The sequence below is a fragment of the Muscardinus avellanarius genome, assembly GCF_963383645.1.
Source record: "Muscardinus avellanarius genome assembly, chromosome: 19".
In the NCBI taxonomy this organism is placed as follows: domain Eukaryota; kingdom Metazoa; phylum Chordata; class Mammalia; order Rodentia; family Gliridae; genus Muscardinus; species Muscardinus avellanarius.
In genome coordinates this window covers 21,908,534-21,921,664 of record NC_137805.1, presented here as the reverse complement: position 1 = coordinate 21,921,664, position 13,131 = coordinate 21,908,534, and the positions used below count along the sequence as shown (strand labels likewise).

General features: G+C 64.3%; 1 protein-coding gene across 1 annotated transcript in view; it reads right to left on the bottom strand.

Annotated features, from left to right (window-relative positions):
• The window catches only part of LAMA5 (laminin subunit alpha 5), a gene marked incomplete at both ends in the record, with an annotated part of 54,805 nt that overhangs the window by 4,349 nt on the left and 37,325 nt on the right, over positions 1–13,131 (bottom strand). The window contains 31 exons of the mRNA XM_080716471.1: positions 33–169; positions 251–427; positions 501–649; positions 734–913; positions 1,630–1,740; positions 2,044–2,146; positions 2,238–2,379; positions 2,672–2,826; positions 2,980–3,096; positions 3,429–3,625; positions 3,811–3,981; positions 4,620–4,731; positions 4,891–5,001; positions 5,073–5,224; positions 6,516–6,665; positions 6,741–6,921; positions 7,308–7,408; positions 7,603–7,817; positions 7,898–7,978; positions 8,149–8,276; positions 8,445–8,558; positions 9,078–9,308; positions 10,345–10,428; positions 10,510–10,611; positions 10,788–10,949; positions 11,050–11,190; positions 11,373–11,517; positions 11,669–11,873; positions 12,196–12,407; positions 12,482–12,597; positions 12,820–12,959. Coding sequence (XP_080572597.1) covers positions 33–169; positions 251–427; positions 501–649; positions 734–913; positions 1,630–1,740; positions 2,044–2,146; positions 2,238–2,379; positions 2,672–2,826; positions 2,980–3,096; positions 3,429–3,625; positions 3,811–3,981; positions 4,620–4,731; positions 4,891–5,001; positions 5,073–5,224; positions 6,516–6,665; positions 6,741–6,921; positions 7,308–7,408; positions 7,603–7,817; positions 7,898–7,978; positions 8,149–8,276; positions 8,445–8,558; positions 9,078–9,308; positions 10,345–10,428; positions 10,510–10,611; positions 10,788–10,949; positions 11,050–11,190; positions 11,373–11,517; positions 11,669–11,873; positions 12,196–12,407; positions 12,482–12,597; positions 12,820–12,959 — 4,522 coding nt within the window. The remainder of the gene's footprint in view (positions 1–32; positions 170–250; positions 428–500; positions 650–733; positions 914–1,629; positions 1,741–2,043; positions 2,147–2,237; positions 2,380–2,671; positions 2,827–2,979; positions 3,097–3,428; positions 3,626–3,810; positions 3,982–4,619; positions 4,732–4,890; positions 5,002–5,072; positions 5,225–6,515; positions 6,666–6,740; positions 6,922–7,307; positions 7,409–7,602; positions 7,818–7,897; positions 7,979–8,148; positions 8,277–8,444; positions 8,559–9,077; positions 9,309–10,344; positions 10,429–10,509; positions 10,612–10,787; positions 10,950–11,049; positions 11,191–11,372; positions 11,518–11,668; positions 11,874–12,195; positions 12,408–12,481; positions 12,598–12,819; positions 12,960–13,131) is intronic.

Here is a 13,131-nt window from a genome sequence, read left to right as displayed (position 1 = left end):
CGGCGGTGCCCAACCCCTCTCGAGGGCCCCACCTGTCGATGCTGACGGTCGCGAACTCCTCCCCGATGTCCTCCTCAATACTGAGGGTGGCAGGGCCTGCTCCCCCCAGCCGGTACACCCAGTGTACCTTCTGGTTGCGCAGTGCCACACCCATGTAGTCCCCGGAGGCCTGAGGCAGCAGGGAGATTGCAGTGGAGACGGGTCCGGTCTACCCACTCCTGCTCCCCCGTCCATCCCACCCTCCCCGTACCTGGCGGCTGCCCATGTACAGTACAAAGTGGTCCCCAGCATCCTGCCCGGGCGGGGGCGCTGGCTCTGAGCTCTGCAGGTAAAACTTGAGGGCCGTGTACGCCGCGAGGTCGGAGAGGTCCCGTGGGGCCCGCAACTGCACCCCCGAGCGCCCGTTGAACTTCATGGGCACCTTGACCTGGGGGGCAGGGGCGCCTCAGCACTTCCCGCCTGGCTCCCTGACACCCACAGCCCCCTGGGATGCCACCCACCTTGCTGGCCGCCCCCCGGGCCTGGGCGATGAGCTCCCGCACGCGGCCGATATTGGCGGACAGAGCCAGGCTGGCGTTGTGCACGCCACGGCTCTCAAGGTCACTCAGCTTGGTGAGCAGCTGTGGCAGAGTCTTCTCCAGGGTGGACACTGTGGCCGGTGGGTAGGCGTGTGTGTGAGAGCGCCTTGCCTCCCCCCTGCCCTCCCTGAGGAGCCCCAAGGACTGCCGCTCACCCGAGCGGCCTGCGTCAAGCACCACCTGGCCCAGGTCCTGGCCCTGCAGGCCTCCAAACTGGCCCTGCCACTGTTCCAGCTTTGTCTGCATGTCCCGAAGTCGGGACTGCACGCGGGCGGCCGTGTCCTGGGCTTCAGCGGCCACGGCCTTGGCGTGGGCGATCTTCTCACTGGTCTCATCTGCAGAGGGGACAGTGCAGGTCCAGGCCAGGACCACTCTGTCTCCACACCCCCAGGCCCCTCCTCTGGGCCACCGTGGGGGCCGGTGGGCCCCTCGTACCCTATGGCTCAGCATGGCCTGGATGGACCCTCGGTGCCCCACCAGGCCCCGCCCAGGCGTGTGTAGGATGGTCAGCAGCCACAGGGCCCCCTTGAAACCCACCATGTTCAGCTAGCTCGCCCCTGCTCCAAACCCTCTTCAGCAGCAGCAGGGGCCACGCCACCAAGGCCTTACCCAGTCAGTCCCTTGGCTCCAGCCATGCCAGCCCCAACATGGCATCATGCTCACTAACCGCCTGGTCCCTCCCTGGGACACTCTTTCCATGAAGCACGAGGCCCCCAGGGGCATGTCCTAACACCCATCTCCTCCAAAGCCTGCGGGCCCACCCACCCTCCCGGGCTCTCCACTGCTGTGCAAAGCATCTCTATGGCCTGGTCTGCACTGAGTGACCAGGACACTGTGCCGTGTGTCTGTGTCCCTGCAGGGCCTTGGCGTCCAGCCCTGTGCTGCCCACCTGGGAGCCTCCTCATCGACACAGGCCACTGCAGGGCTTGCCAACCACACATAACCAGCAGGTAGGCTTGATGGCACAGGGTTGGCCTGCCCACCATCATCAGACTCCACGGCCAGCCGGGCAAGAAGCGGTGAGTGAGGGCGGAGACAAGCCTCCACTTACCCGTGTCCATGGCCAGCATGGCCTGCGCATCTTGGATTCGAGCTGCTAGCTGGTCCTTCCTGGCTTGGACATCATGGAGCTGGGTCCTGGCGTCCTGCAGGATTTCCCGTGCTGCGGAACAGGCAGCTTCAGTGCTGGGCGGAATCTTAGGAGCCCCCTGTCCTCCTCACCCCAGGAACACTGAGGCCATGTGTACACAGACAGACAGACAGACAGACAAACATCCAGACACTGGGAGACACCATGGTGGGTGGCAGACTGTTATGAGGCCCTCAGGGTGGACACACAGGGCAGCTGCCTCCAAACCCCACTCCATTCTACCCTGGCTCCCACCAGCCACCAGCCCCACACAGATGCAGCCCAGATGCCGGAGGCCTCGGAGGAGCCTCGACAGCCCACTGGACCTGCACTCACCAAGGCCCAACCTCTGCTGCTGCCCGAGAACGGCCTCTTCCAGGGCACTGCTATTAGCCAGCAGCTGCTGGGCTCGGGCCGCCAGACCCCGGCGCACCACCATCTGCAAGGCGTGGTGGACAGAAGGTTGCTTGCACCGCGGGGCTGGGGCAGGAGCAGGGCCTGCGGGGCTGTGGGGAGCAGAAGGGACTCGCCTCCCAGGTGCGGCTGGCCTGCTGCAGAGCCTGACCGGCCGCCCCCTCAGCAGCCTGCACGGCGCCCAGGATGCTGCTGTAGGCGCTGGAGGCCTCCACGGCCCTCTGGATGAAGCGGTCCTGGTTGACCCCGAAGATGATGCTGTGGCGGGAAGGGTCAAGGTGCGTGTGGGGGGCACACCCCCAAGCCTGGCTCCCTGACCCTTGCTGCTGGACCAGCTATGCATCAGGTCCAGGCTCCACCTAATCCCGCCTCCCTCCACCAGGTACGCCTTTCCCGCCAGCCCGGCCCAGCTTCCTTTGGAGCTGGCGAAGGGCCTGCTCCTTTGAGGAGGATGGCCTCTTCTTCCAGGAGCCCTCCCAGACCAGCTGCCCCATCCAAGCCCTGTGGCCCCCAACAGAAACCTGAGCTGTGTCTTGGGTGGGCCCCTCACCTGGACAGGTTGAGTGCCAGCTGGTCCAGCCGCTGCGCATGGGCCTCAGCGGCCTCTACCAAGTCCACCTTGCTGCTGGCTGGGGAGAAGGCCTGCATCTTCTGCAGCAGTGGCGCCCGAGCTCCATCCAGGCTGGCAGCTAGGTGCTCCAGGTCCTGTGGGTGGGTGGGCTTAGCGGGCCGCCTCACTGGCCTCCCGTCGCCCCATACCTCACATACAAGTGAGCATGTGAACCAGCCATGGCCCGCAGCCCCGTGAGGAGGGAGCAGGCTAGGAAGGGCCCTTGAGTGGGCATGAGCTGTGCCCACCTCCTTGGCGTGGTCCATGCCTTGCAGAAGCTCAGAGACCTGGGCCAGGGCATGGCTGGCGGCCTGTAGGGTAGCCTGCAGGGTGGCATTGTCCTGGGACAGCTCCTGCTTCCGTTGCTGAAGGAGAAATTGGGGATTAGAAGATGTGATGGGCTGGGCGTGGTGCCACATTCTTTTGGGAGGCTGAGAAAGAAGGATCAGGGTTCACAGCCAGCCTCAGCTACATAGTGAGGTCCTTTGCAACTCAGTGAGACCTTGTTTCAAAATAAAGAATAAAAAATAGGGCTGGGGGTGTAGCTCGGGGATAGAATGCCCCTGGGTTCCATCCCCAGTACCACACAAAAAAAATAAATAAATAAAAATAAAGATGTGAGGGGTGATGGCGAAGGGGTCATGGGGTCCTGGGCGGGAGGGTGAAGAGCGAGGGCAGGGTGGGGACCGGGTCTCACCAGGGCTTCCTCCAGCCGCTCCTGGTTGCGGCTATTGAGCTCCTCGGCCTCCCGGGTGGTGTCCACTGCCCGGTTCAGGGCCTCGCGCAGGTCCATGAGGCCTGCCTCATGCCGGGCCAGCTGCTCGCGGGTGCTTGTGGCCAGTGCCTGGTTCTCCTCCCAGCGGCTGGTCAGCTGCTCCTGCACGCGGGCCAGCACTGGCCAGCGCCAGGGTAAGAGGCCGTGACTTTGGAGCCGGACCCCTTTTTGGCCCCTGGTCCTGCCTAGCACCCATCAGCCCCTCTGAAGCCAACCTGGTACGATAGTGACCTCAGCCCTGGGCTCCAGACTGTGTCCCTGCCCCTTCCCAGCCCAGCCAGACAGGCAGGGCCAGCCCACTCACGCCTCTGGGCCTCGGCCAGCTCTGTCTCTGCCGCTGCCCGGGGGGCCCCCAGGTGGCGGGCCCGCATCTCCCGCAGTAGGCGCTCGACCTCTGCCAGCGTCTGGCGCAGCTGTTCACCCGACGGGGCCGAGGCGTTGGGTGGCGACAGGTGGCCCATCTGGGATGCCAGCTCTGTGGGGGCGGGGGCATCAGGGCCTGGGGCTGGCCTGCTGCCAGGCAGCACTCTGCCACTGACTTCCAGTGAGACCCCGCCCCCACCAGCCTTTCCAGCAGGCCGCCACACACAAGCCGAGCACACCAGCTGGCTCCCGGCCCCGGGCTCCAGACAGCTGCCCACAGCCCTTCCTCTCCCACAGTGCCCCGGGCACCATTACCAGCCGGCCTGCTGGCCTCCTCTCTGCCCCCCACCCCTCTTCACTGGCTGGCTCCCACTCACCAGGCAGTGCTCAGCAGAAATGTGACTCCCTCCCAGTGCCCTGCCTGGGCATGCTAACGCTAACGTGAACCCTAACCCTAACCCCACTCAGATGTGTCACAGCGCCACAGATCTCAAGCATGGCCCAAGTGTGTGCGACTATCTACCGTTGTTCTCCAGCGAGGTTGCCCGAGGGCCGGCCTGTCTCATGGGTCCACCTGTCCTGTGCCCTGGCCACACTGGGTCCTCATGCCTGCAGCCCGCCCCATACTATCCCCCCAAAGGTGCCATCTCCCCATGTGAACACACAGGCCTGCTGGCTCTTCACGACCAAGCTCAGACGCAGCCCACCCCAGACAGCCCCAGAGCACCTGCCCGGCTGGGCTCAGCCTACCGTTCAGGGCGCCGTCCAGAGCCTGGATGCTCCCGAGCAGCTTGTGTACCCGGCCCAGTGTGGTCTCAGTGCTGGCCAGCAGCTGGCCAGCCCGGTCTCGGGCCCCCATGGCCTGTGGATACAGTCCCTTTCAGCCCACAGCCCCATGGAGGGGGCGGCAGCCAGGGCCTCGGGCAGGGGTGCCAGGGACGACCAGGAAGTGGGGAGTGCCTTAGAATCGCTTGGAAAGAGCGCTCTGTGGTGTCTCAGGGAGGGGCCTCCAGGGGCCTACCTGGCTGCCCAGCCGCTCGGCATCCTGCCCGAGACCCAGGCTCTGCTGCTCCAGGGTCTGCAGCCGCTGTGCAGTCTCCTGGTGGGGACCCGACGGGCTCCGGAGCTGGCTCTGTGGGGAGCGGGAGGTGGGTGCCTACCCTGCAGGGAGTGCAGGGGAAGAGGTGGTGGGGTGCCAGGTACCTGCAGGTCAGCGATGGAGGCGGTCAGCCTGTGCAGCTGGGCCCAAGCCATGGAGCTGGTGTTGACACCGCGCAGCTGCTCACGGATGGTGGGGAGGAGGGCACTGGCTCGCTCCAAGTCATCCAGGAGCACAACCACACAGTGGTCACACACTGCAGAGGGCAAGGGCCAGGGGTCTGGGGTCAGCACGGTGGGCGTGAGCCACAGGATGTTAGCACAAGGTCAGGACCAGTGTGCAGAATGGGATTATGGCAGGGTCAAAGTGTTGGGGCAGGAGCCACAAGGTAGAGAGGGCCATGGGGTTGGCACGGGGACAGGCACGGATTATGGGGTCAGTGGAGGTGACGAGGTCAGTGGGGTGATGAGGTCAGGTCAGGAGCCAGGCATCAAGCCAGGTGTGGTGCCGCACGCTTATAATCCCAGCATTTGGGAGGCTGAGATGGGAGGATCGCGGTTCAGGGACAGCCTCAGCTACTTAGTGAGGCCCTCTGCAACTCAGTGAGACCCTGTTTCAAAATAAATAATCAAGCCAGGTGTGGTGGCGCCTGCTTGTAATCCCAGCATTTGGGAGGCTGAGACAGGAGGAGCACAGTTTGTGGACAGCCTCAGCTACTTAGTGAAGCTGTTTGCAACTCAGTGAGACCCTGTTTCAAAATACGAATAAAAGGCCGGGCGTGGTGGCGCACGCTTGTAATCCCCGCGCTTGGGAGGCAGAGACAGGAGGATCGCACAGGTTCGAAGCCAGCCCCGCGCTGGCTTAGGAGACCCTGTTTCCAAATAAAAATGTAAAAATAGGTCTGGGAGTGTAGCCCGGAGGCAGAAGGGCTTCCAGGAACCCGTAGCTCGGAGGCAGAATGCCCCCGAGTTCAATACCCAGTATTGCAAAAAATAAAAATAGGGCTGGGGTATAGCTCGGAGGTAGAATGCCCATGTTCCAACCTTAATGCTCCCCCCCAAATAAATGAATAAAAAATAGGGATGGGGTGGAGCTTGGAGGTAGAATGTCCCTGGGTTCCATCCCCAGTACGGCAAAAATAAATAAATAAGTAGTCAGGCATCGGCGTGGAGCCACAAGGCCTACCAGAGAAAGGAGGTCTGTGTGAGGAGTCACAGGTTACGAGAGAGATCTTGGGGTCAGCACAGAGGTTGGGGCATTGGCACGAGAGGCTGGGCTGGGCCAGAGTGGCAGAGGTCAGCCCAGGCTGACCAAGGCCATCATGAGCCAGGCAGTCAGTGCCAGGAAGCCGGCCTGAGGACTGGTGTATGCTCGACAGGCCCAGGGACCGCGGGGCTCAGCAGACGGGGTTAGTGTTGGAACCATGGCACCGACTTGGGGTAAGAGAGTGGTATGAGGTCCACATGGGGTCATGGGGTCGGAGTCACTGGGTCACGCTCTGCCTGGGAGGAGCTGGAAGGGTGAGGAGCAGACAGGAGGGCGCATACCTTCGCAGTGGACACCGTGGCCCCCTGGCCCGCCGGGCACAGGCACCTGATGCTGCTGGCTGCAGGTGTCGCAGCGCTCCCCACTGAGCCCTGGAGGGCAGGTGCAGCGGCCTGTGTGCAGGTCACAGTGGCCCCCCGGGCACTGGCAGCCTGTGGACAGAAAGTTGGGCTGAATGTGGCCCCCAGGCCTCGGGGTGCCAGCCCCTCCCTGTGCCCCATACTCACGCCTGCAGCCCTGCTCTGGGTGCCCCCAGTGGCCAGGGGCACACTCACGGCACTGGGGTCCACCAGCCCCTGGGCGGCAATGGCACTGCCCGCTCTGGGGGTGGCATGTGGAGCCTTCTGCGGCTGGTCCACAGGAGCATGGGCGGCATCCCTGACAGCCTTCGAAGGCAAAGTATCCTTCCTGTGGGCACAGGCTGTGATCACGGCCCTGCCTAGCCCTTAAGACCCCACTTCCCTCAGCCCTGAGAAACTGGGCCTGCCACAGGCCCCGCCCCCTCCAGCTCCACCCAGGCCCCGCCCCCTAGGCCAGCCCTAAACCCCACCACTCCAGGCCCCAGGCTCTGTCTTCTATGCCAGCCCCAAGCTACACCCCTCCAGCTCAACCCCAAATCATGCCCTAGACCCTGTAAACCTAAGCCAGCCTCAAGTCCCTCCAAGCCAGCCCTGAACTGACTCCTCCAGGCCCCAGGCCCTGCCCTCTAGGCCAGCCCCAGGCCCCGCCCCTCCAGGTCAACCCCAAGCCCAGCCTCAGACCCGGCACCTCTCAAGTCTTGGCTGAAGTCCTACCTGACAGCTGTCACAGTGTTGCCCGGTCACACCTGCCTTGCACAGGCAGCGCCCGGTGTGGGGGTCACAGGCCTCTGTCCCGCACGGGGAACAGTCACACCCTGCAGAAGAGGGACAGTGACAGCAGCCCTGGCCCAGGTCCTCAGAGCCCCTTACCGGCCCCAGCCCGCCCTTCCCACAGAGTCCCAGTGTGGCCCAGGCCGCTCCGGCCCCGCAACCGCCATCCCGGGGTGCGGCCCGACCCTCTCCCCTGCAGCCTGTTGGGGGTATTGAATGCAGACCCCCCTGTGCCTACGGGTGCAGTTGCCCGGCAGCAGAGCATTGCCATAGAAGCCGGGGGCACAGCTCTCGCAGCGGGGGCCTGTGGTGTGGCGCAGACAGCCGCGGCAGGCGCCCGTCAGGGGGTCGCAGTCACTGAAGATCATGTTGGGGTCGCCGTTGCCACTGCAGTCACAGGGCTGGCACGAGCTGCCCAGCACCAGAGGGTTCCCGAAGAAGCCGGGCGCACACCTGGGGTGCGGTGAAGAGGGGCTGGTCAGCCCTGGGCCCACATGCATGGCCCTGCACACCAGGTCCAGCCCGCCTCTCACCGCTCGCAGGAGGTCCCCGCGTAACCAGGTTTGCAGAGGCACTGGGTGAGGCCGCCACGCTGGATGCAGCCTTCGGCAAAGCTGTGGGGACAGCAGGAGTTGGTCGCACGCCCGCGCCCCTCCAGCTCTGGCCTGGGTACCAGCATCGTGCCCCTGCCCACAGCCTAGCCCCGTCCTGAACCTCTGGAGGGCAGCGTGAGCTGACCAGCGGGCAGGTGGCGGGGATGGGAAGGGGACTTCTGCTGCCTTACTTGTTGGATGGCACTGCCAGGGGGCAGGGGCAGCTGATGCAGGGCGCAGAGGGGTCCTCGGGCCTGCTGCTCACAAAGCCGGCCCGGCAACGCTCACACTGGTCCCCCTCCGTGTTGTGCTGACAGGCCTGGGCAGAGCGGACAGTCAGCGCCCACGAGGAAGGACGCAGCCTGCTTCGGCCCTGCCAGGGCCTCCGTGCCCAACCAGAGGCCTCAGTTTACCCAGAGCCACGGACTCTTCCCTCGCCAGCCTGCGCCCTGGCTAGCTGCCCATTCCCCAGCTGTGCCCGACTCACCACACAGACCCCGGAGCCAGGGAGGCAGCGGTCCGAATGGCCGTGGCACTGACAGGGTACACATCGACCCAGAAAGAGACCTTTAACATCCCGGTAATAGCCAGGGGCACATTCCTAGGGGAGCGCAGAGGGCATCAGTGAGTGGGAGCGGAGGTGGACACACTAGAGAAACTGCTCGCAGGCCTGACCCCGCATTCACCAGCGGCAGCCCTGGACTGCTGCCCCGCAGTGTCAAAGGCTGGGCTACGGTCAGGAGCTCCTGGCCTGTCCAGCTGGAGGCAGCTCTAGGGTCTGGCTGCCAGACCCCACATGGTCGTCAGAGCCACCTCCTTCTAACCCAAGCCTCTTTCTAGGGGTGCTCAGCCACAACCCTCTGTAAGGGGCAGGGGCCACTTGAGACTGGACAGAGCAGGGGGTAGGTAGACACGAGTGAGGGCGACCTGCCCCCGTCGGGACACATGGCGGGTGACATTCGGGTGGGCAGTGGGCTGATAAATAGCAGCTGTGTACACGTGGACAGCTGACCGTGAGCAGGCGGAGCAGGTGTCAGGAGGTGAGCGGGGGACGGGGACAGGGACGGAGACGGGAGGAGCAGCTGTGGCAGAGAACGCCCGGCGGGGGAGGGACCCTCACCTGGCAGGAGTCTCCGCGGTAGCTGGCAGGACACATGCACAGCTCCACGTTGCTGGCGGGGGGCCCCCTGCCCACCTCGCTGGCCACCTCCAGCACCACCCTACGCAGGGCGACGGCCGAGGAGGTCTGTGAGAAGAGGGCGCGGATCTGCAGCTGCTCCAGGCCGGCCAGCACCATCATGAGCTCCTCTCGGGACACAGCGTTGTGGGTCTCCATGTGCCGGAAGTTTCCCTGTGTGGGAGGAGCAGACCTCGGTGGGGCCACATCCCTGGGGTAGAACAGAGTGCGGGACAGAGCCCCACACAGGTGACAGACCAGCAGAGGGTTCCACGGGTCACTGCATGGAAACCAGCAGCTGGATCCCTGCCTCACACCACACACCAGTCAAGTCCAGGCACAGCGGGAATTGAAATGGGCCAAGAAAATAGTACAAGCTTCTATCTTAGAACAAAACACTTTAGAGTGTGTATGTGGTACTGGGGGATATAAACTCTGGGGGCTTTCTGCCTCCGGGTTATAGTCCCAGACCTATTTTATACTTTATTTGGAAACAGGGTCTCATTAAGTTGCTGAGAGCCTCACTAAGTAGCTGAGGCTGGCTTCGAACCTGCGCGATCCTCCTGTCTCAGCCTCCCAAGTACTGGAATTACAAGCATGCGCTACCATGCCCAGCGTGATACTTTCTTAAGACATGAAAACATTACCCATGAGAAACAAACTTGAGTTCACCAGCGGGGTGTGGTGGCACACACCTGTAATCCTAGTACTTGGGAGGCTGAGACAGGAGGGTCGCAGGTTCAAGGACAGCCTCAGCAAGAAGTGAGACTCATCAACCTAGCAAGACCCTCTGTTTCAAAATAAAATAAAAGGCTGGGGTTGTAGCTCAGAGATAGAATGCCCCAGTACTTAATCCTCAGTATAACAAGAAAACAAACAAAAAACCAGATTGTTCATCAAGTACTGTCTTAGAGAAAAGACAAACCACAGCTTCCCCTCGGAGGAAGGCCAATCGAGAGGAAGCTCCCGCAGAAGGTAAGAACAGCAAGTCCAAGAGAAGACAGGAAGGTGCAGCAGGCGCTCACAGAGGAGGCCAAGTGGCTGCTGAGATGGGCAGCCCATCACCGCGGTGACCACGAATCTGAGGACCAGCAGCAGGGTACCAGGAAGCCAGCCCGCCTGCTCCTGGGCGCCGCTCTCCATCATGGTGAGCAGGCACGGCGGCCCAGGGGTCCCTGCGCCATGCGGAGCCCAGGCCCATCCAGCTCACCTCCACCAGCTGCAGCTGCCCGCGGTGAACGTGGCCGGGCGCCGGGTACGCAGGCTCCAGGAACGCAATGCTCATCTGGTTGCCCTGGAGACACATGAACACCGGGTGAGGGCTGGCCCGCCATCTAGCAGGCCGCCCATCCTGCCACGTCCACCCCGCCCCCACCTGCAGCACCACATCCGGCCGGCTCTCGGTGGGGATGAAGACGTCGCCGCGTTGGGCCTCTGAGTGCAGCTCATAGTGGAGGGTGCCACCGTAGGAGGACACCTGGGGCAGACAGCGGCTGGGAACGGCTAGACCTGGCCAGCGGTCCCGTCCCCTCCCTCCCTGGGGCTGCTCATTCCCCATAGTGGGGCCTTCTACAGCAGGCCTCCAGAGTCCGAACTCGCTGTCCTCTCCCAGTCCTCCTTGAATCACAACCCCCAGACACGAGGCCCGCTTACCCGGTCCCCCAGGTAGGAGGGCGGCGCCTGCCAGTACAGCTCAGGGAAGGTGTCGGCCAGGTGCCGCAGGTCCGCGTGCAGCAGCTCTGACTCTGCCCGCCACTCATGGGGCACCACCTGCCGGTCACTGCCCAGCAGCGTCCAGCCCTCCATGTCCACGAACTGCGGGCGTGGGGGGCCACACGGGTTACGGCCCTATCCTGCATGCCAGTCCCCTGGCCCAGGGGGCAGCTAGCCTCCGTCCCGCCCTGCAGCGGCGTACCTCGTGGCGGGCAAGGACAGAGCTCCTGCAGCGCTCCGTGGCCCCGAAGCAAAAGCAACGGGTGCAGCCATTGGGGTTGGCAGCCTCGAGGGAGAAGGTCCCGAGCTGGCACTGGTCGCACCTCGGGCCCTGCACGTTCTCCTAAGACCAGGGCATGGGAGGGCCCATTAGCTGCGTGTGCCGGGGCTGAATCCCCATGGCCAGTCACCCTTCACTCCCAAAAAGCTTCCAGGGAGCTCCAGCCACCGGAGCAGGCCACCCAGGACACCCACTCAGCTGAGGGTAGGTGGGCTGGGTGTGAGGAGGACCTGGTCCCGGCCCACCTTGCAGTGGCACTGGCCGGTGAGGGGGTCACACACGTTGGGTGCCGTTCCTGCCTCGTGACAGTCACAGGGGCGGCAGGTGGGGTAGCCATAGAAGCCGGGGGCACAGGAGTCACAGCGCCGTCCTGCCACGTTGGGTCTGCACCTGCCAGGGGCGGAGACGGGCTCAGCATCTCACTGATGGGATCCCACTGAGGGGGGTGCAAGGGGCGTGCGTGCCGGGCCCTGCTGGTGAGGCAAACCTTGCCCCTGACCCCGCACCTCCCGAGGCCATGGGGACCCAGACCCGGGCTCACTTGCACTGGCCGCTGTCCATGTCACAGGAGGGATCGGTGAGCTCCTGGACCCCGGGCCCCGAGCAGTTACAGGCCTCACAGCCCACCAGCGGGTGGCAGCCGAAAGTCTGCGGCTGGCAGACCAGGCAGTCGGGGGGGACAGTACGCGGCGGGCAGATACACTGGCCCGTGAGCTCGTCACACAAGCGGGCGCCGCAGTCACAGGCTGTGGGTGGACACTACCCGCTCAGGCTCCGCTGCAGCCTGGGAGGACCCCGCCCCGGCCCTCGGGCCTGGAGGACCCACCCAGAATCCACCTCCAGATTCCAGGGGCTGCAGGCTGCCTGCTGACCCCTAAACCTGGACAACCTTAAAAGGTGGGTGACCCGCACCCCAGCCACTGTCTGCTTGGGGGTCGCAGACAGGAGTGGGCAGGGTTGGTCTGCCAGGTTCTAGAACATTCTGCAGACCCGTGTACCCCCACTCTGCTGGGAAGGCCCCATGAGTTGCAGCTTCCCGGCCACTGCCCCGAGCGCTGCGGTACTCACGTCTGCAGTTGGGAAAGCCCCAGTAGCCGGTGGCACAGCGGGAACAGTCACGGCCGATGACATGGGCCCGGCAGGGACACTGGCCCCCAAAGGGCTCGCATGTGGGACCTGTGGCACCCACCTCGTGACAGCCACAAGGCCGGGCCCCGTTGTTGTAGAAGAGGGAGAGGGAAGCGGCCGCGTTCCGGCAGAACGGGGTTGCACTGCTGGGGCTAAGTGGCAGAGGTGAAGTCAGCTCCCAGCCTCCACCCCGGCCCCTACCCTGGCCCGGCCCGGCCCTGCCCACCTGATGTGGTAACCGTGGGCAGCGCACTGGCTGATGAAGTCGTAGGATTTGTCCAGGGGCTCTTCCCGGAGGTAGCTGGGGCTGTAGGCATCCTCAGGGACCACAAGCACATAATCCTGGGGGAGAGGGCCTGGTCACCGCCCTCAGGCCCAGCAAGGGCCCTGGTTTGGAGGGTGTGGCCAGAGCCTGTCCAGGGAGATGCTGGGACGTGTCTCAGCTCTCAGGCCCCCTTGGGAGCCTCACGTGATGGCCACGGAGGTTCCCAGAGACAGGGACACTGGGTGGACGACCACCAATAACGGCTGGTCCCTAAGTGGGATGCCCACCCTGGGACTCACCAGCCAGAACCAACGGCCCTCGGGCACACGCACGGTCACGGTGAGCTCGCTGTCAGTGACGTCCAGCACGGCTCTGCCCTCACACAGCACCAGGGCGCGGCAGCCGTAGCCGTGCGGGCAGAAGCTGGCATTGGCATGGCCTGCAGAGGAAAAGGCGGGGTCAGGCCAGCACTGACCGCCTGGCTCCATGGCCTGTCCTGGGCCCAGGGCACAGTGGAGACACATCGGACAGTGTGTCGACACCCATGCTGCAGGAGCTCTGCCCTGCAGCCCTCAAGGCCACACATAGGCACCTGGGGCAGGTCCCGGGTG